Below are 22,287 nucleotides of genomic sequence, written 5' to 3'. Positions count from 1 at the left end.
TTAGTATTGAGTGCTCAAATCACATCAATTTGATTAATTTTATAGTAAAAATAATTTCATTTCAGCTTTGTGCATTTGTGGATAAACTAACAGCTCAAAACAGGCAACTGGAAGATGAACTTCAAGATTTGGCAGCTAAGAAGGATTCAGTTGCCCACTGGGAAGCTCAGATTGCAGAAATTATTCAGTGGTACGTTCTAACTCCAGATCCCCTAGATATATAAACAATGTGCAAACATTAAGAAAAAAATTAAAATTATCTTGATGAATATGAGCACTGGATTTGGAGTCAGAAGTTCTGGGTTTCAGTCTTGCCTCTAACCCTTACTAGCTTCCACAGTGGAGGGAAGGAAGGAAACAAGTACTCTTACTATATTCTAGATGCTAAGTTCTAGGGATACAAATAGAAGCAGAAAGATTGATGGTCTGCCCTCATGGAACCTATGTTCTAATGGGGAAAAACAACACATAAAAGGAAGCTAAAAGGTGGGGAGAAGAGGGAAGGATTGAAGATTTTGAAATCTAGGTAATAAAGAGTAAAGCTTGGAGGGAAATGAAGGCTGGCTGGGCTGGGCCAGTGCCAAGAGGAATTCGTTGTTGGGAGAAAGAAAACAGACTGACAGAGGGATACTCCAGGTTGAGAAGGCCACAGGGTGGCTGAATGTTTCAAGGTAAAGAGATCCTAGGTACTGGGGGGGGTGGGGTGTTCCAGAATAAGACAGTAGTTTGGTCTGGGCTTTGAAATCTAGAAAGTGGAGCAAAGCTGAGAGGAGAATAAAGGCAGTGGGCAAGTGTTGGTGCCTTGGTTTCCTCCTCTGAAAAACAGGAATAATAATACTTGTACAACCTTCCCTAAAGGGTTCAGTTCTGGGAAGATCTACTAAATGCCTGCTTTGTGCAAAGCTGTATGCTCAGACATTGTCCCTGCCCTCCTAGAGTAAGAGACTCTAGCATTTGAAAACCTTGATCCAACCCATTTTTTCCAGGCTTATTTTGCATTACAAACTGGGTTTGTCTGTTGCCCACGTAGAATACTGTTTGTCCTAACTCTGTGTCTTTGATTTACTATTCCCTGTACTTGGAATATAGCCCCTCTTCACTTTCCCCTTTTATATTTCCTAATTCCCTTCAGCTTAAGCTCTACTTTCTATGTGAAGCTTTTTGATTCCTTCAGCTACTAACACTTTATCATCAAAATTCCCTTTTATTTATTTTATATATTCTTCTATGTGTACATGTTGTCTTCCTTGTAGAATGTCAGTTCTTTAAGGACAGAGACTATTTCCTTTGTCTTTGGGCCTTCTGTACCCAGTATATAGGGATAAGGACTAAAGCTGTGATTTCTTCTTTTATTGGGAACTCAAGATGTGATAGAGATAGGAGTTGAACTCAGAACTTCCTGGCTTCAAGGCCAGCTCTTTATCCACTATCCCACATTGTCCTTCATCTTGTACATTAGAAAGTACTTATTATAGACTAACACATAATAGGTGCATAAAGAGAGGTACGAAGTGCTATATTAAATCCAGGGATGAAAAGATCATTATTGACTGGGAATATTAGGGAAGGTATCTTTATAGAAGTGGTATCTGAGTCTGGCTTAGGGCAGAAATTTTTCATTTTGTTTTTTGTTTGTCATTGTATCCCAAGTGGCTAATACAATACTTTGGACATAATAGTTGCTTAATAAATACTTGTTGATTTAGATTGGATTGGGATTCTGTAGGCAGAGGGGAGTTCTAGATCTAGGAAACCATATGGGGAAGGATAGATGGGTAAAATAGTACCAGATTGTTTAAGTTGTTGAATGTAAGGAATGAGTTTTATCCATTAGGTGGTATGGTTTTTTGGGTTGTTTTTTTTTAAACATTTTTTTTCTTTTTTAAGGCAATTGGGGTTAAGTGACTTGCCCAGGGTCACACAGCTAGTAAGTGTCAAGTGTTTGGTCTGAGGCTGGATTTGGACTCAGGTCCTCCTGACTCCAGGGCCGCTGCTTTATCCACTGCACCACCTAGCTGCCCCACATGGTATGGTTTTGAGGAGTATTTTGACATGACTAGATAAATGTGATTAGTCAGGCAGTTGTGTGAAAGATGCTGTAATATGGAGGGAGAGAGTGGTGGTGGACAGATCTTTTTGAAACCTATGATAATCTAGATAAGTGGTAATGAGGGCCTTGTGCTAAGTAGTTAGGCTAGTGAGGAAGGAATAGATGAGAAAAACATTACGAGTGTAAAAACAGCAGTTCTTAACAGTGTATTAGATACGTGATATGAAGAAGACAGAAGAGTCAAAGATTACACAAAAGTTTGATATATGTGAGAAAGATGAGATAAATGACTAGAACCACTGAAATAGTGAAGTCAGAAGGAACTGAAAATTTGAATGAAAACATAAGCTCCATTATCCTGTCTTTTGAGTTTAAGGTACTGAGGGAGGTGGGTAGGGAAGAGAACAGGCATTTGTATACCACCTGTTATGTGCCAGTCACTGTGCTAAAATGCCTTACAAATTTTATATCATTTAATCCTCATAATAGCCCTATAATGTAGGTGCTGTTATTATCCCTATTTTACAGTTGAGGAAACTGAGACAGAGATTGAGTGACTTGCCTAAAGTCACACAGCTAGTGTCTGAGGCCAAATTTGAACTCCGGTCTTTTGACTCTAGGCCCTGCATTCTATCACTGCGCCACTTACCTGCTGAGATAGTCAGATAATGATGTTCATTTTAGAGATCTGGACTTTGAACTTAGAAGAGAAGTTAAGGCTAAAAGTCTAAATTTGGGAGTCATCTGCATAGGAATGATAATTTAATCCATTGTAGTGAGTGAGATTTTTCATTGGAGAGGGAAAAAGAAAGAAAAGAAAGGGACTTCAAGATAGAACTTGGAAGAACATCCATTCTAAGGAATCATTTTTTCAACAAATTTTTTTTAATTAATTTATTTTGATTTATCAGCAATCACTTCCATAAGCTTTTGAGTTTAAAATTTTTCTCCCTCTCCCTCCCCAAGGTGGCACACAATCTCTGATACAGGCTTTATATATACGTTCCTTTTAAACATATTTTCATATTGGTCATGTTGTAAGGAAGAATTAGAACCAATAGGAGGAACCACAAGAAAGAGGAAACAAAACACAATAGAAGAAAAAAATAGCAAATAGTATGATTTGATATGCATTCAAACTCTATAATTCTTTTTTTTTGGATATGGATAGCATTTTACATCATGAGACTTTTGGAGATGTCTTAGATCCTTGTATTGCTGAGAAGGGTTAAGTCTATCAATATTAATCATCACACAGTGTGGCTATTACGTTCTCCTGGTTCTGTTTACTTTACTCAGGATCAGTCCATACAAGTCTTTCCAGGTTTTTCTGAAGTCTGCCTGCTCATCATTTCTTATAGCACAATAGTATTCCATTACATTCATATACCACAACTTGTTCAGCCATTCCCCATTTGATGGGCATCCCCTCAGTTTCCAATTCTTTGCCATCACAGAAAGAGCTGCTATAAATATTTTTGTACATGTGGGTCCTTTTCCCTTTTTTATGATCTCTTTGGGATACAGCCCAAAAGTGCTGTTGCTGGGTCAAAGGGTGTGCACATTTTTATAGCCCTTTGGGCATAGTTCCAAATTGCTCTCTAAAATGGTTGGATCAATTTACATCTCTACCAGCCATACATTAGTCTTTCTGTTTTCCCACACCTTCTCCAACATTTATCATTTTCCTGTTTTGTCATGTTGGCCAATCTGGTGGTTGTGATGTGGTACCTCAGAGTTGTTTTGATTTGCATTTCTCTAATCAATAGTGATTTAGAGCATTTTTTCGTATGACTATAGATGGCCTTAATTTCTTCATCTGAGAACTGCCTGTTCATATCCTTTGAGCATTTCTAAAGTGAGGAATGACTTGTATTCTTATAAATTAGACTTAGTTCTCTATATATTTTAGAAGTGTCTTTTAGAAGACATTGGTTGTAAAAATTCTTTCCCAGTTTTATGCTTCCCTCCTAATCTTGGTTGCATTGGCTTTGTGCAAAAACTTTTCAATTTAATGTAATCAAAATTATCCATTTTGCATTTCATAATGTTCTCTATCTTCTGTTTGGTCATGAATTCTTCTGTTCTCCATAAATCTGACAGGTAAACTATGCCTTGCTCTCCCAGTTTGTTTATAGTATCAGCCTTTATACCTAAATAATGAACCCGTTTTGACTTTATTTTGGTATATGGTGTGAGATTGTGGTCTGTGCCTAGTTTCTGCCATACTCTTTTCCAGTTTTTCCAGCAGTTTTTGTCAAATAGTACGTTCTTATCCCAGAAGCTGGGGTCTTTGGGTTTATCAAATAGTAGATTATTATATTATTGCCCACTGTGTCTTGCATACCTAATCTATTCTGCTGATCTACCACTCTATTTCTTACATGCTAAGGAATCATTGAAGAGGACATGAAAAGAAGAGTAGTTAGTAAGAGGAGAACCAGAAGAATGTGGTTTTTTTTTGGTTTTTTTTTTTTTTTTTTTTTGGAAGCCAAGAAAGAAAACTGTCTTGGAGGAATTGTCATCAGCAACGGCTGCAAGGACAGTGTCTATAGGCAGATGGGAAGAAACTACCAGAGAGAGAGATTGAGAGATTGAGTTTGAAGGTGCATGAGATTGTGGATATGTTTACTAGGATGAGGTCCACAAGCAGTCAGAAATGGTTTCAAGGACATAGGTAAAGGGAAAAAGAAGATAGGATGATGACGATGTTGAAGTTTGGGAAAAGGGAGTTGAGAGAACTCCTAGAGGATATCTTCTTAGTGAAGTAGGAAGCTATTGTAAGTATTGGAGGTAGAACTGTGGTTGGGGGCTCTAGAGCAGTGAAGAAAAGATTTTGTGTGGTCACTAGCTAATGAAATAGGGAATCAATAAGAATAGATTAAGATTGCCAGGCACCAGCATTGATTCCACTGAAGTTAGGCTGGGAATAGGTAGAGAGGAAGAAAGTAAAGGGAATAACAGATTTCATAGTTGTGACCAATGAATCATTAAAGTGAAAAGTCATGAATTCAAGTCTGGGTATAGAGACGAATGAGAGAGAAGGACTAGGTTAAGGGACCAGGTCATATTGAAGACAAACAATAGGTTAATGTAAATGATGAGGTGGGAGATATAACAAGATACGGAATTTCAAATTTCAGAACCTTAGAAGTACTAAAAATCTATGAGCTTATGTGTGAACATGACAGTGTGCAACAGAAATAGAGAAGGAACTGTCAAAGGCTTTGAGGTTGATAGCATGAGTTGGGGTAGAGAAGACTGTGTATCAGATAATAAGTCAATAACGAAAGTTGGGATAAATGTCAGTAAAGATAAGGAAAGAGTAGTATAGTTTGCATGTACTTCAAAGGAATAAATGTTACTGAGAAATAGCATTAAAAGATGTGGTAGGTAAAAGATGAAATGACTAAGGAAACAAAGATTTGATCTTCTGAGCATATCAATTTATTAAGCAATGCATGTCAACTGATTATTTAACAAAGTGGAACTAGACCTCTAGCTTAGGCCTGGACCCTGAATGCAGGAGGAGACAGCTTTTTATATATTAAAAACAATTAATCAAATAAGGCTGGTTAGTTAAAAGGAAACAATACATTAGATAATCTAATTTCTAATTGGAAGAAAGATTAGGGACTTTCCAAGTTGGGAGGGAGAGAGTAAAGAGGTGCAATTTCCTGAATTCAGGGGGAAAAAGATGCCCTACTCCTCCTCAGTTTCTGTGAACAATCAGAGGAACATGGAAACAATAAGTGATTGATTAGTGTGGGGCCAGTTTTTAGATAAGACACCTAGGTTGCTTGAGATGTGCAATTGTGTGCAAACTTTATGCATCAGTCTTTGGATCTGGCTGAGTTTCTGGTCAGCATAACCTAGATGCTTGGTTAAAGGTCTCTAAACAGCAGAGGTGGTCCAGTTTCCCAGCCATGCGGAGCGAGGTTCAACCAATGCAATAAGGTTTTCTCCCAGTTCTCACAACTGAATAAAGTTTTCTCACCAGACAGAAGTTGGACTAGACCCATAATTGAATAGAAAGGGAGCTGAGCTAGCTGCAGAATTGAGTCACAAGGTGGAGTCAGAGTGGTTCACTCAATTAACTACTTGCCTCCTGATCCCCTCAATTCCCTCAGGAATTAATATGGAAGCAGAGACATGGAGCAAATTGTATAACAACATTTCCTCCTTCCTTTGTATGAGAGTAAGAGCAAGGGAATGAGCAGACATAATGTTCAGTATTATAGGGTTTTTTTGGGGGGGTTTTTTTTTTTGAGGCTAGAGCAGAGTTTCCACAGAGTATAGTAATGTTAGGAGAGTTGCTGTCAGAAAAGTTAATGCTGTTATAAGAAGTCTAGGTCTTTAGAATTGGGAAGGGACCTAATAAATTCTTTACCGTATTTGATAAATGAGGAGACTGAGGGAGATGGTGACTTGTCCACAGTCAAAACAAACAGCAGGTAAGAAAGCTGAGATTTGAACACTGATCCTTTGACTCCAAATTCAGAACTTTTCCTGCAATGCCCCATTACCTCCCATGTTCTGATTTACTTTACCTTTTACATCCAGGTTTATTTAGTTCCATCTTTCGTAACACCAACGGTTTGATTTTTTTTTTAAAGCCAAAGCATATTTTCTCTTTAGCTATTTGAGTTATTTGTTCAGTCATTTCAGTTGACTCTTCGTGACCCCCATTTGGCAGACATACTGGAGAAGTTTGCTATTACCTTCTCCAACTCATTTTACAGATGAGGAAACTGAGGCAAACAGGACTAAGTGACTTGCTACAGGTCACATAAATAATAAGTGTGTGAGGCCATATTTGAACTCAGGACAGGGAGACTTGCTGACTGCAGGCCCAGCACTCTATCCACTGGCCATCTAGGTGCCCAATTTAAAGTTACAGGCTTGAATAAAATTATTTTTAGTATTCTAGTCCTAACTCTAAAATATATATGGTATTTTGTATATAGGAATGATTAATGGAGGACTTGAATCCATGTAAGGGTATCAGAAATTTCCACTATATTAGTCAATGAACATTATTATTATAATTATACTCACCTGCTATTATGTTTTGGCTAAGTTACTGTAAATGTAAAAATTGAGGTGACTTTTGTCCCTATGAGAGGGAGGAAGTATTCTTGTTTTTTAACAGTTGTTTGAATATCAGTATTAGTGATATATATACTAGTATAAAATATTAAATCTGTGTTATATTATCCTACTAGGGTAAGTGATGAAAAGGATGCCCGTGGATATCTTCAGGCTTTAGCTTCCAAGATGACAGAAGAACTCGAATCATTGAGAAGCTCTAGTTTAGGATCAAGGACACTGGTAAGCTATTAGTTCATTATTATTAATTGTCTTTCTTTGCTATTGCAACAGCTAAGTGGCACATAGATAGAGCTCTGGACCTAGAAATCCAGTCTCAGGTAATTACAAGTTCTATGTCCCTGGACAAGTCACTGAACCTCTTCCTGCCTCATTTTCCTCATCTTTAAAATGAGGGTCATAATATCACCTACCTCCTTGGGTACTTGTGAGGTTAAAATGAGTAGTCATTTCTGTTAGAACTCGTCGTATTAATTCCCAGAAAGCAAAATTGTACAATAAAAACCACAGGATTTATGGGGAAAATGAGATTGGCAGCACAATGGTCAAAAAGTTCGTCAGTGATACATTCAAAAAAGATAGGGATCAAATAAAAAATGTTAGCACAGTTTTATACATGTTAAATGGTTAATATATACATAAATACTGCAGTCTTGGTCTGCTGCTGGGTCTGTGTTTGGGTTCCCAGGAACCTGGAGTTAGCAGAGTCTGGAGCAAATCAGACAGGACCTAACAGGGAGAAGCAGCACAGGCCATGACAGAAGTGGGGTCAAGTCCTAGGTGGGGTTGGGTCTCGGCTAGGAGCTGGAGATCAGGGTAGTGCAGAACAGCCCTCCTTTGAGGGCACAGCTCCTCTTGCCCCAGAACATAGACCCTAAATATGGCACTTTACCTTGACAAAGACCTGAAGTTGGCTTGTGGAAGTGGGTACCAGAAGGATCACAGCATGTGAGTTATTGTGACATGGTGCAGTTTTCTGCATTCTTATTTACTCTTTCTCTTGGAAGAAATGAATCATAAGCTAACTCAAGATTTGAGCTATGCTCAAAATGTTCCCTAATACATCAAATTGGTATTTTCAAAATAAGTATTATATCAGAACTGATTATATTTGTAAAGTGCTATTTAAATGCCAGCTGTTATTAATTCCAGCACAGGCTGTATTCACTCATTATGACAAAGTTGAGCTTTATCTCTGAACTTTATCCATCTTTTAAAACCCAACTGAAATCCTTACTTCCTCTATGATTCAGCCTTTCCTGACCATTCCCAGAGTTGCTTTAATTTTCAGCTAATTTATTTATTTATTTATTTATTTGTGGCACTCAGGGTTAAGTAACTTGCCCAGGGTCACCCTGCATAGTTCAGACACAAAAGTGTCTGAGGCCAAATTTGAACTCAGGTCCTCCTGACTCCAGGTCTGGTGCTCTATCTACTGGATCAGCTAGCTGCCCCTAATTTTCAATTCTTAATTCTTTTTTTATATGACTACTGATAATTTGTGTTTCTTTCTTTAAAATTGCCTGTTCAAGGCAGTTTTCAAAGGAAGAAATCCATAGCTATATGAAACATACGTCACTAATAATTAAGAGAAATGCAAATTAAAACTACTCTATTACCTCACATTCATCAGATTAGCTAAGTCGACAAAAAAGGAAAATGACCCATGCTGGAGGGACCATGGTAAAGCAAATACTTTAATGTGTTGTTGGTGGAGCTGTGAAGTGATCTGATCAAAGTAATATAGATAACATGAGTGTAATTTTTTAGCATTTGAAAGGTAAAGACATAAGAGTAACATTACCTCCCTTATTTATTGTGAGGGTAAAATAAGATAATATTTGTTAAGTGCTTTGCAAACCTTAAAGTTCTATATAAATGCTTGTTATTGTTGTTACTCTTATTATTATTATAATTCCATGAAGGCTAAGGTATTTTCTCTGAACATTTTAATTTAACTAAGATTTAGAATAAATAAAGATTTCCTTTCCTACTAATATTAACTAACTCATTTCAACAGGATCCACTTTGGAAAGTGCGTCGTAGTCAAAAATTAGATATGTCTGCCCGGCTGGAGTTGCAGTCTGCCCTTGATGCAGAGATACGTGCCAAACAACTCATTCAGGAAGAGCTAAGAAAAGTCAAAGAAGCAAATCTAGCCTTTGAAAGGTACTAAAAGTTAACACTGATTTCCCTATTTTTCCGCATTTTATTTCAATTTAAAAACCTTTTTGTAGTCTTGACATTTTTGAAGAAGTAATGAAAAAATTGTTACCCATATTGAAAAGTGGTGAGTTTTCTTCATTTGTACAGCAAATTGCACACATTTTCTGTAGAGTATAATCTGAGATAAAGGCAGCTGTAATTTTTTTCTGTGAAGTTATTCACAAATCACCCTAGAAATCCACACTATTCCCATTTTTTTCATATCTAGCTTCTTTATATCTTTTATTTTATCTGTTTTTATAATTTTTCTTTTGCTTTATGTAAAATACAGATATAAAGTTATTGGTCTGTTCGGAGATTTAAATATTTATAAAGCTTTCTTTTATATGTTTGTAGTCGTTATCTTTATGGTGATGAGAAGCAGCATTGTTATAGCATGCAGTTTTTTTTAAAGGCCTTTATGACCAACCTGCCCAGGTAGGAATGGACTGTGAGCAGCTGCTTGAGGACAGGGAACTCTCTCTTTCCCCACTTTGTATTCTCAGCAGTTAGCCTAGTCCCTATTACATAGTAGTTGCTGAACCAGTCCTTACTGACTGCATGTCATCATGCAGAGGCTGGATGACCAGTGTTTGGGTAGGTAGAGAAGAGATTCTTGGTCAGGTATGAATTGGGCTAGATAGTCTCTAAAGTCCTTTCTAGCCCTGGGATTTTGTGACCATGTCTTGACTAAGACCCTTTATTATTTTTTTTTTGTTTGTTTATTTTGAATCTCTATACAACTTAATACAACAGCCCTCTGCAGGCAGTGAGCATTGCTGATTTATTGCCTCATCACTTTTAATCTAAAATGTTCTTATCAGCCACTAATTAGAAAATTTTTTTTATTCCCCAAAGCAATTTCCTTAACAAAAGATGCTGATTTCTCCCTCTGTCATGAGTTCCAGTGCCAGCTGCCTTTTGGGTATTTGTTTCTTTCTTTTTTTTTTTAATTAATTTGTTTTGAATTATCAACAGATACTTCCATAAGCTTTTGAGTTTAAAATTTTTCTTCCTCTCCCTCCCCAAGACGGCACGCAATCTTACATAGGTTATACATATACATTCCTATTAAACGTATTTTCACATTAGTCGTGTTGTAAGAAAGAATTAGAACCAATCGAGGAACCACAAGAAAGAAGAAACAAAACACAACAGAAGAAAAAGAATACCAGATAATATGCTTCGATCTGCATTCGAACTCCATAGTTCTTTCTTTGGATGTGGATAGCATTTTCCATCATGAGGCCTTTGGAGATGTCTTAGATCCTTGTGCTGCTGAGAAGGGTTAAGTCTATCAATATTAGTCATTGCACAGTGTGGCTGTTACTTTGTATAATATTCTTCTGGTTCTGCTCATTTCACTCAGCATCAGATTGGGTAGTTGTTTCTTATGTGTATGCTGATGTTTATAATCCTGACCTGGGAAGAAAAGATATTTCTGTGATTTCCACAAACTTTTACTACAAGTCCCTGAAGGAACTGGAACTCTTGTCTTTGACAAAGTTTACCACTTGTTCCCATTAAGAGGGAACCCATTAATGGCTGAAGTCTTAATGTTTAATTTAAGATGATATAGCATGTGTTGGTACAACAAGCTGAGAATTAACTTGGAATTACCAAAGCATAACCTTGCTGGTAAATCTCTTAACTTGGTTGTGTACTGTCTTTTTTCCCTAACTAAAAAATGAGATTAATAATGCTAAAATGAATATCATAGATGTCATAGAATTCTGTGATAGAAAGTTTCATAGTAGTAAACAGCTTGGGAATTATAATGAATCTAATATAAGTTCTGTGTAAATGTTAGTAATTTTAAAACATGTTTAAGTTCCTTTATTAGATATTAATTAGCATTATACCAGGATTCTAAATCTGTTGACCCATCAACTAAATCTCAACATAAATGTAAAATGTCTTTTTTCCGTAACACTAAATTAATTATATTTAATATTTTAGTAAACTCAAGGAATCTGAAGCAAAAAATAGAGAATTACTAGAAGAAATGGAGAATTTGAGGAAAAAGATGGAAGAGAAATTTAAGGCAGACACAGGTAAATTTGACTAAAAGTTTCTAATAAATTACTTTCAAATAATGTGTTTTATCTTAACTTTAAATTTATTAATTGCTTTTTCCTTTCAGGCCTCAAACTTCCAGATTTTCAAGAATCAATTTTTGAGTATTTTAACACTTCACCTCTTGCACATGATCTGACATTTAGAGTAAGTATATAAGCCAAATGATTTGATTGCAGAGATATGTTCATTGTTCATTTTTAATAAATTGAAATCATATGATCAAACACCCAAAAGCTATCCACAGAAAAAAATATAATAAATCAGTATCTGATGAAGCATCACAAATGTGTTCTCAGCTTGAAATTGACCTATGGTGGTATATTTATAAACTTTCCTTCAAAAGTGGTTGAAATCTTTCCAGAGATGAACTCTCCTAAGGGAAACAACAGCAGATTCAAAGAATATTTTCTTGTCTCAGGGATTGACTGTCTATGAACTTGGCTTTATGCTTCCAGGCTAGCAGCATTCTGCCTGACTGAGCTATCATACCATTTTAGTTTATTCAACAAACTTTTTTTTTTTTTTTTTTTTGGCAAGGCAGTGGGGTGAAGTGACTTGCCCAGGGTCACACAGCTAGTAAGTGTGAAGTATCTGAGGTCATATTTGAACTCAGGTCTTCCTGAATCCAGGGCTGGTGCTCAATCCACTGCACCATCTAGCTGTCCCTATACAAACATTTTTTTAAGCAACCACTAACTATGTATGTACTACACTGTGCTAACTTCCTGAGATCCAGAAAAGAACTCTGTTTCCATATGACCCCAAATCAGGTTTCATTGATGAAATAAGATCAACACATTGTGGATGGTAATGTAATTAAGGTTAAGATAGGGAGGGAAAGTAAGAAAATAAGTTCTAGCTAGACTTTTCTTATTGCTATTGTAAAATTGTTTCATCATTATGAGTCTCTCATTGAGAAGCCTCCCTACCCAGACACATTTTTCAGTAAGTTTATTTGTAATATGAGCAATTCGGAACGAACTTTCCAGAGTTAATGGACTGCATAACTTTAGAGGAAGTATCTGTTAAATGCTGACATGAATCATGCTTCCTCACTTTATATGTTGTAAATTCCAAATGGGTATGTGGGGTGGCACATTGTTTCAGTTCATCTTTATCCAAAACAATCAAAATGGACTCTTAAGAATAAGTAGCCCCAGGGCAGCTAGGTGGCAAAGTGGATAGAGCACCGGCCCTGGAGTGACCTCAGACACTTGACACTTACTAGCTTTGTGACTCTGGGCAAGTCACTTAATCTTGATTGTCTCACAAAAACAAAACAAAAGAATAAGTAGCCATGAACAATCCCAGAAGTTTAGGGGGTATAGATAAATCTCATTACTGAGGGTCTTTAACTAGCTTTTTAATGCTTAATATCATTCAGATTACATATCTGGGTAACTGCCTTCCAAATCCCTTTCATTAAATTTTTCCAAATGATAGTTCTTTCCCATCCGTGATCCTGGAAAAAGCCTACAGCTTATTGTGAAATACAGAGTAACCAATGACTATTAGTTCTGTTATAAACCTTACTACTTAGTGAATTCGTTTTCCATTCATTTCACTAATCAAAAACACTCCTTTGATAGAGGAACAGAGAAGAGAATTGCCAGCAATTAAGCTTTTCAAATTGTCAGCAGTTTTTTTAGTTATATTAATGGTAGATAGAAAGAAAAGCAGCTTTCCTCCAGAATTAATAGAGAATACATTAAAAATCTCTCAAGTTATCATGATAACCCTTTCTCTTGATTCTTTCCCTGCATGTCTATCTACTCTTCAGTTTTCTTTGTTGGATCTTCGATCTACTACTGTAGTTAAAGTCCCAAGTTTATGTCCTGGTTCCATTTCTCCTTTCCTTTTATACTCTCTCACTTGGTGATCTTACCAGCTCCCATAGGTTCAATAATCATCTCTTAGATGATTCCCTGATCTATATATCCTCTCTCCTGACCTGCAGTCTCACATTACCAACTACTTTTCATATTTCAGGATATCCTGTTGACATTTTATACTCAACAGCAACAGTACTTGTAATTTCTCTCCCAAATCCTCTCTCTTCCAAAAGTCCATACTACTAGTCATCCAGGCTCAAAACCTAAGTGTTAATCTTGACCTCTCACCTGTAGTCACCCCACATATCCAATTTATTGCAAAGTCTTGTCATTCTTATCTTCACAATATTTCCATTATCTGTAACATTCTCTCCACTCAGATAGTCAGGACCCCATTTCTCTTACATGACACTCCGTCTTCCAACTCTGCCTTTTCACTGCCTGTTTCTCATAAAGGGGGTATAATGGTTTAGGGTATAGTGTAGATGGAAGGTAATCTCAGAGGGAAGGAATTCACAGCTTAGGGGGAGAGGTGTCTCCTGTAGAAGATGAGTTTGAGCTGAGTATTGAAGGAAGTCCGGGAAACCAGGAAGCAGGTGAGGAGGAAGAGCGTTCCAGGTTTGTAAAACTGCCAGCAAAAAGGCAGAATTGGAAACTTGTGAGTGCACCCATATGTCATTTGTGTATAATTGTTTGCATGTTGTCTCTCACGTTAGAATATGAGCTCTCTAGGGGCAAGGAATATGTTTTTGCCTTTCTTTATACCTCCAGGGCCTTGCACAGTACCTGGCACATAATAAGTGCTTAATAAATGCTCATTGACTGAGTTTTTAAATTAGTAATTTTGTATTTATTAGACGATCTTCTAGCCTAATCCAATTCAAAAACCATTTATTAAGTGATTCCAGCATTCAAAGTACTGTACTAGACACTGGAGATATAAAGACAAAATGAAAAATAGATTTGGTCCTCCAGGAATTTACATTCTACTAAGAATATACAACCAAAAAAATAATAAATATAAAAACAATAATTTGAGGAAGGATTAGCATCTGGATTAACAGTTGGTAACTGTCTGAGAGACAGAGGTTAGGCATGAGAATGAAATGCTGTTTCTTCAGTTGAACAAACATTTGTTAAGTACCTACTCTGTCCAGAGCACTATCCTAGGCCCTGAAGCATAGATACCAAACTTAGATAACATTTTGTCCCTGCCAGTGTGGTGTTTATAATCTGATAGAAGGAGATGACATACATAATAGCAAAGTAATATAGAAGTGTGTAGTAGGTACAAACCAAATTCATTATATGGTCAGGGCCCTTTATATAAAGCAGTATCACAAATTGTATGTAACCAAGCACCAGACTCTCCTCCCATATTTGGGGGGCATATAAGAAGTGCTTAATAAATGCTTGTTGACTGACTGATTAAACTTAGGACTGATAAAAAACTTAGGAAGTTTTTAAATTAATAAGTTTCATGCTTATTAGATGATCTTCTAGCCTAATCCAATTAAAAAACCATTTATTAAGTGATTCCAGTGTTCAGAGTACTGTACTGGACACTAGTCAGGCCTGTGAATTGCTATTAGGCATAATATAGGCATATCTAGTCTCAAAAGAAGTAAAACAAAGTAATAGAGCACTGGGCCTGAAGTCAGGAGGATCTGAGTTCAAATCTGGCCTCAGATCAGGCACTTGCCACTTACTAGCTGTGTGACCCTGGGCAAGTCACTTAACCCCAATTGCCTCATCCAAAAAAAAAAAAAAAAGACATCTTGAGGATGATAATCCTGTGGCCTTTTCTCTGTTTACTGTGTGCCTCTGATATTTGCATAGATCTACCTTCTTATATTTTCTTTTCCTGCTTTTTTGTACTTATCTAGTTCAAAGAACTCAGTAGAAAGAAAATTCACATTTTTTTTTTTAACAAAGACTTTATATTTGAAACATTCCCAGAAGTTTAAACAAGTTTTTAAATTTGCTGGCCAGCTTGGAAAATACTTGCCACAAAAACTGAAAATTGTTCAATTTGCTACAAATATCTTTCATGAAAGTTTTTTATTGGGTAGAAAATGATCATTTTTGTCCCTCCTATCTGTTACAACCAAAGTTTCTATTTCTTCTTTATCAACATCTTCTCTGCTACCCTTTTGGGAAGAAGTAAGTTTCTGTTAATAGTTTGTGCTTTCTGTCTTTGTTAAGATGGCACCACTAAACTAGTGAATTTTCTTCACTATATTAATTTGTATAATTTATTTTAACTTACCAGCTGAAGAAAACTGCTTTTTATTAGAGTTTCATAAAAAGCTTTAAAATAAAATTAGTTTACTTTTTTTTAATCTGAAGATAAAGTTCTCTAATTCATTTGTCCTGTTTCATAGGACAAAAATCACCATTTTTAGCTTTTGCAATTAACAAACAATCTAGCAGTTATTTTCTAAATTTTTTTTAACATTTTTAAATACTGTTACAGAGTTGTAGGTAGATATAGATATATAACTATGCTTGAATGTTGCTTGTATGAGCTGCCTTCCTACATGGATTTGGTTCCTTATGCCTGTAGCCTAATTAATTGTAACAAGTCAGTAATATTCATCTGGTTAATGCCAAATTCAACATTTACCACATTCCTCTTATATTTCACAGAGTCCAGCCATGTATTGTTATAGATACTCCGCTCCAGGTTTTCGTACCATAGTTTTGAAATTAGTGTATTATTCTTGTTCTAGTAGATACTAAACTGAGTAAATATTAATGTTTTGGAAATGGCCTGTTAACTTTAGTAATACTCATTAAAATAAGTTTTAAACGGTTGGGGTCTTTACACAATTACAACTAGTCTTGCTGAATTCATTTAGAGAGTTTCTTAAATTAGCTAAGAAACTAAATGGCTCTTCTACAATGTAAACATATTCATAATAATCTGACTGTACCTATAGTGAGTGTCATGTTCCCTGGCCTTTTTATTCTGGGCTGTAACTTCAGCAGGTTCCTCATAGAGCCAGAATTTCTGCCCTGAAAAACGAATGAGGCTGTTTTTTCTTAAGAGAAAGCCTAGTCAGAGGCACACAGAAAACTAAGAGAAAAGACCACAAGATCATCATCCTCAAGATGTCTTTTTATAGGAATGATAAAGCAGGTCAGATACTTTGCATTTTTCTAGTTATAGGGACAGGGGACCAAAAAGAACTTTGCACATTTAAAATATTTATCTTCATATTTTCTGTTACTTTGTTTTGTTTTTTTGAGACTAGATTTGCCTATATTATGACTAGTAGCAATTCACAGACCTGACCCACTTTTGAATATCACGCAGGCTTAACCTGTTCCATTTCTGACTTGGATGACTTCATCTGACCCCCAGGAGCTCACCACATCAGTGCTTAACTTAGTGTAGATGTCAAATCAGCTTTAGCCTCACTGCAGCCCAGAACTCCCGAACTCGTGAGCCACCAGCCTTTTCTGTAGTAAGAACTGCAGAAATACACCACCATGTCCAGTGATTTTTTTTTATTACTCATAAACACATCATCACATTGTTTCAGAGACTATGAAATGTCATTAATTTATAATGGCTGAGGGGTTTGTAGTTGATTTAAGAAAGCCAGACTTTTAGTGCTGTACCTACAGCACTATAGGAGTAAAAAGAGGTTAGTGATAACTTTAAAAGAAATACAGTTTGGAGACCTTTTCAGAGCCTCATCAGTACACAGGTTATTTAACAATATATAATTTAGGACTCAGAGTTCAAAAATTCCTAATTATCATTCCTACTCCTTTTTTATTTTTCACAGACTAGCTCAGCTACTGACCAAGAAACACAAGTTCCCAAACCAGAAGTTTCACCATCCACTTCAGTTTCCATAAACACAGAACAGCAAGAAGTAAGTCTGCTGACTTTATTCTGCTAAGAGATTCACCTGAGTCCTTTTTACCTTCCATTAGGATATAGTGTTAATACTAATTATTATTAATATGATTATTAATCATCTATTAGTGTAGATGCTACCCATTATGAAAGGAAGCACATTCTAGTATTAAGTGTACTTCTTTGTAGTCTTGGTTCTTTACTTTATAGACAGTTTGTAGAACCTCTTTTTAGGCTAGTTTAACAAGTATGTTAATGTGCTTTATTTTTACTTTAGTTGTTAGTGAACTTGCTTTGAGTATTTTGAGTATTTGTTAAAATAGTAAATCAGAAGTATAACTAAAAAAATAATAAATTTTAAAAAGAAAAACACTATTCAATAAAGGAAATTAAAGAAAATATTGAAAAAGCAATTTTATCTCTTCTTATATTATAGGAAACAACTCGTCCTCAACAGAGGGGACCTGCTGTTTCTTCTCCCACCATCCAGTCTCTTTCTCTAGCTGTACCAAAGGTAGGAAATATTATTTAGGGCCTTCATTTTAGAAAGTAATTGGATATGTTGGTTTTTCTACTGGTGAGTGTATGGCATGTATACATTTTAGAGCAAAAGAGAAATCCAAGCAAAATGCTCTAGGAAAATTTAAAGAAGCAGAGAGAACTTCCCCAGTTTCCCTATTTGTTGTAAAGTAAGGAAGGTGGCACAGTGGATAGAGTTATGGGCCTGGAGTCAGGAAGACCTGAGTTCAAATGTGACCTGAGACACTTAATAGCTGTGTGATCTTGGGCAAGTCACTTAACCTCTGTTTTGTCTCAATTTCCTCAACTATAAAGTGGGAATAATAATAACACCTACCTCCTAGGGTTATTATGAGGATCAGATAAGATAATAATTGTAAAGGGCTTAGCACAGTGCCTGGCACATAATAAGCACTAAATCAATGTTGGCTATTATTATTAGATCACAGGTGTCAAACTTGGTGCCAGGCAACCAGATTGAAATATAATTGGGAAATGTTTAACAAAATAAATAAAAATATAATGCAACAGAGTTAATGCTAATTTGAGGTTTCTTAAGTCAGTATGTACCCCACAGGGATACATTTCTATTTGAATTTGATGTCATTAGTTTATATTATCTGTAACATCTCAGTCACCTCTTAAGTGTTGTTGTTGGTATTAGTACATACTCCATCTTCAAAACAACAAATGAAACCCAGCATTTAATTTGAAGAAACGTGGATTATTGTAAAGAAACATCCCGTCTACGAAGAGGGACAGGAAAGAACTGAACCCTGAACCACTTCTCTTCTCTTCTCTCCCCCCCAATATTAAATGCCTGGGAAGACTTTTATCCAGAATCCAGAGTCCAGGGAGAAAATGTTGGTAGCAAAGATAGAGGGGCTGCCACTCCTTGTGTATTTGAGTGTGGCCTGATTAAAGAAATCCTCAGTGAACGAGTCTGGGGGTCAGGGTCAGTGCTCTCCCCATTACTGCCAAAAATTTTCATCAGGCCTTGTTCTGTAATAAAATGTGAGGTCACCAAACAGGTGATAAACATTCCATTTTGGTCACTCTCCTTAGTTTCAGTTAGTAGAGGTGTTATTCTTTACACCAGATGTGCTAAGAAGTACAGCCAAAAGAATGCTAGACAGGGAGTCAGGAGAGGCCTTATATACACCTCTGTGAACATAGGCATATCACTGAACTTCTGGGAGCCTCAGTTTTCTTCCTGGCCTGTAAAATGGGGATGATAAATGTAGTCCTTTCATGACAACAAATCAGATAACAGCCATGAAAGCGCTTTGCAAACCTTAAAATGGTGTATGTATCTGTTATTATTAATTTAGGTAATTCTTGAAGATACCTGATCATTAATTATGCTAATTAAGATAGGGAGAGAAGAAACTAGTTTTTGTGTCAGACTAGTTAGAGGTTTGGAACTGGAATTAAGGTTACCCTGGAGTGCTATATATCAGTTCCTGATTTTTATTTTTATCCTATTAAACTTTTCTTTACACTTTTATTTTTCTATTTTTAACATTCATTTAAAAACTTTTTTGAGTTTCAAATCCTCTCCCTGCCTCTGACCCCTCTTCCACTCTTTGAGAAGGCAAGCAGTATGATACCTATTATACATGTGAAGTACTGCAGAACATTTCCTTATTAGCTATGTTGCAAAAAAGAGGGGTTGGGGAGGGCAAGAAAAATAAAAATGGGAAAAATATATGCTTCAGTCTATGCTTAGGGTTCATCATTTCTCCCTTTGGAAGTGGATAGCATTTTTCATCGTTGGTCCTTTGGAATTGTTGTGAATCTTTGTACTGATTAGAGTAGCAAAGTCTTTCACAGTTGATAATTACAATATTGCTGTTCCTGTGTACAATTTTCTCCTGGTTATGCTCGTTTCATTTTGCATCAATTCATATAAGTCTTCCCTGGTTTTTCTGAAACCATCATGCTTGTCATTTCTTATAGCACAATTGTATACCATCACAATCATATAACACATCTTGTTCAGCCATTCCCCAGTGGGTAAGACATCCCCTTGATGTCCAATTCTTTGCCACCACAAAAAGAACTGCTGTAAATATATTTGTACACATAGATCCCTTTCCTTTTTTTTTTATTATTAAGGCAATTGGGGTTAAATGACTTGCCCAGGGTCACACAGCTAGTACATGTCAAGTGTTTGGTCTGAGGCTGGATTTGAACTCAGGTCCTCCTGACTTCAGGGCTGGTGTTCTATCCATTGCGCCACCTAGCTGCCCCTTTCCCTTTCCTTTTTCTTTGATCTCCTTGGGATACAGACTTAATATAGTAGTATTTCTTGGTCAAAAGTTATGCAGTAGTTTTATAGCCCTTTGGGCATAGTTTCAAATTATTCTCCAGAATGGTTGAATCAGTATACAATTCCCCCAGTAGTGCATTAGTATCCCTATTTTTTCACATTCCCTCCAGCATTTATGATTTTCATTTTCTGTCACATTAGCCAATCTTATAGGTGTGAGGTGGTACCTCAGAGTTATTTTATTTTCATTTCTCTAATCAGTAGTGATGTAGAGCGTTTTTTCACGTGACTATTAATAGCTTTGATTTCGTCTTCTGAAAACTTCCTGTTTATATCCTTTGACCATTTATCAATTGAGGAATGGCTCTTATTTTTATAAATTTGGCTCAGTTTCCTATATATTTGAGAAATGAGACCTCATCAGAGAAATTTGATGCAAAAATTTTTTTCTGGTTTCCTGAATTTTGACTGTACTTGTTTTGTTTGTATAAAAGAGGATCATGTTTTGTTTTGTTTTTTTCTTTTTCTTGTTCTTTTTCTCTTTCTCTTGTTTGGTCATAAACTTTTATCCAGAGATCTGACAAGCAGTTTTTTCTCTTCTCCCCTAATTTGCTTATGATATCACTCTTTATGTCTAAATCATGTACCCATTTTGACTGTATCTTGGTCTGTACCTAGTTAAGCCAGTTAAGTTTTAGTTTTGTTAGGAAAGGGATCAGTCTCTCTTTTTTTTTAAGTTTTTTTCTCTTTTTTCTTTTTTTAAAATTATTTTTATTTTAATTTTTAATTTTTTTAATTTTTATTCTCTTATATTTCTTTCAGCCTAAAGCTCACCAGTTCAGTGTCAAATCCTTTTCAAGTCCTACACAGTGTAGCCATTGCACTTCTCTCATGGTTGGATTAATTCGACAAGGCTATGCTTGTGAGGGTGAGTAATTCAAATATAAGTTGTTTTTCAGATTAAATTATTGAAATCTCTGTACTTGAAGCATTAGTCAAGTCAGTGAAAAGTAATTACTGTAAGAACTTTAAGGTCAACCAAGCCAACCCTTGTTGCAAGAAGAGACTCTGCAAACTCAGCAGCATAGCACCATTGTGACATTTGCTCTCTACTCTTGGTGCCACCTTTTATACCTTTGTACTCCTAGACTGCTATGCACCTGAGTCTCTATTCCTCCTTGACAGAGTGTTCAGAGAAGTATAAAAATAGCTTCTACTTTAAATGCATATATTGGCAGTAACTTAAAGCACATAAAAGTTCAATATTATCACTGTAAGCGTATTGAGAAGTGTGATTGCAGAAATTAAAACAGATAAACTTCTGAACTTTCATGTGCAACCTCTTCTAGTGACAATTAAACTTTGCTCCTCTTTCCTAGTGCTAGCTATTTGTCTTTAAATTGTCTTCCCTGTAATTATACATAGTGACTTCTTTTTAGAATGTAATTGATGACTTTCATTTTTCCAGTGTGTTCCTTCTCATGCCATGTTTCATGCAAAGACAGTGCTCCTCAGGTTTGTCCAATTCCTCCTGAGCAATCAAAAAGGCCTCTTGGAGTAGATGTACAAAGAGGAATTGGAACTGCTTACAAAGGTTATGTCAAGGTAAGACAGGGCAGCAATAGAAACAAGAAAAGCTCTGGGCTCCAGGAACGTCATGGACTTGAATTCTAATCTAAGTTCTTCTGCCTAACAGCCTTGTGATCTTGATTATATCTAAAGATTTTAGGAACTTAGATTCCTCGTCTTTAAAAGAAAGATAATAATACACTATCCATCTTGGAATGGTTGTGAAGATTGAATAATAAGATAACGTACTATACATATAGCACTTTGTACCTACGAAGGAATATATAAATGTGAACTCTTATTATTCTATAATCTGCCAAAATGTACTTGAGAATATTTTGACTTCACAACGTGGGTACTACTACCATCACCGCTGGAAATTCCACCACTTTAAAATCTTCATAGATAGTCACTTTGACTTTCTGTAGCCAGAAAAATTTACATAGTACCCAACCTTCTGATCAGGCTCATCAGTTGATTACCAGACTGTCATTCTCAGATATCGGGCCCATATTTGTAGTCTTTCCAGCTTAGTAGAGTTCACCAGAATTTTGTTCCCCTACAGTACCTTTTAGAATCCAGGTTACATCTGCTAAAATGAGACATTAGACTAGCGCTTTAATGGAAAATGGTTAGTTATTTATAGTCAAGTTGGTTCTGAATTTCTTTAATAAATAATAAAATGAGGGCAGCTAAGTGGTGCAGTGGATAGAGTACTGGCCCTAGAGTCAGGAGGAACTGAGTTCTAATATGACCTCAGAAACTTGGCACTTAACTAGCT

General features: G+C 36.1%; 1 protein-coding gene across 2 annotated transcripts in view; it reads left to right on the top strand.

Annotated features, from left to right (window-relative positions):
• The window catches only part of CDC42BPB (CDC42 binding protein kinase beta), a 145,650-nt gene that overhangs the window by 84,667 nt on the left and 38,696 nt on the right, over window positions 1-22,287 (top strand). Inside the window, exons 17-25 of one of the 2 annotated variants that reach the window (XM_027849061.1) lie at window positions 66-190; window positions 7,276-7,381; window positions 9,180-9,328; window positions 11,324-11,418; window positions 11,508-11,587; window positions 17,073-17,162; window positions 17,583-17,660; window positions 20,760-20,865; window positions 21,406-21,542. In XM_027849061.1, the coding sequence (XP_027704862.1) occupies window positions 66-190; window positions 7,276-7,381; window positions 9,180-9,328; window positions 11,324-11,418; window positions 11,508-11,587; window positions 17,073-17,162; window positions 17,583-17,660; window positions 20,760-20,865; window positions 21,406-21,542 (966 nt within the window). The remainder of the gene's footprint in view (window positions 1-65; window positions 191-7,275; window positions 7,382-9,179; window positions 9,329-11,323; window positions 11,419-11,507; window positions 11,588-17,072; window positions 17,163-17,582; window positions 17,661-20,759; window positions 20,866-21,405; window positions 21,543-22,287) is intronic. The other variant, XM_027849062.1, reaches the window with a different exon arrangement.

This window comes from Vombatus ursinus, unplaced genomic scaffold (assembly GCF_900497805.2).
Source record: "Vombatus ursinus unplaced genomic scaffold, bare-nosed wombat genome assembly UNPS02007284.1, whole genome shotgun sequence".
Classification (NCBI taxonomy): domain Eukaryota; kingdom Metazoa; phylum Chordata; class Mammalia; order Diprotodontia; family Vombatidae; genus Vombatus; species Vombatus ursinus.
Note: the sequence above shows the minus strand (reverse complement) of the source record. Positions and strands in the feature narration are given on the sequence as shown.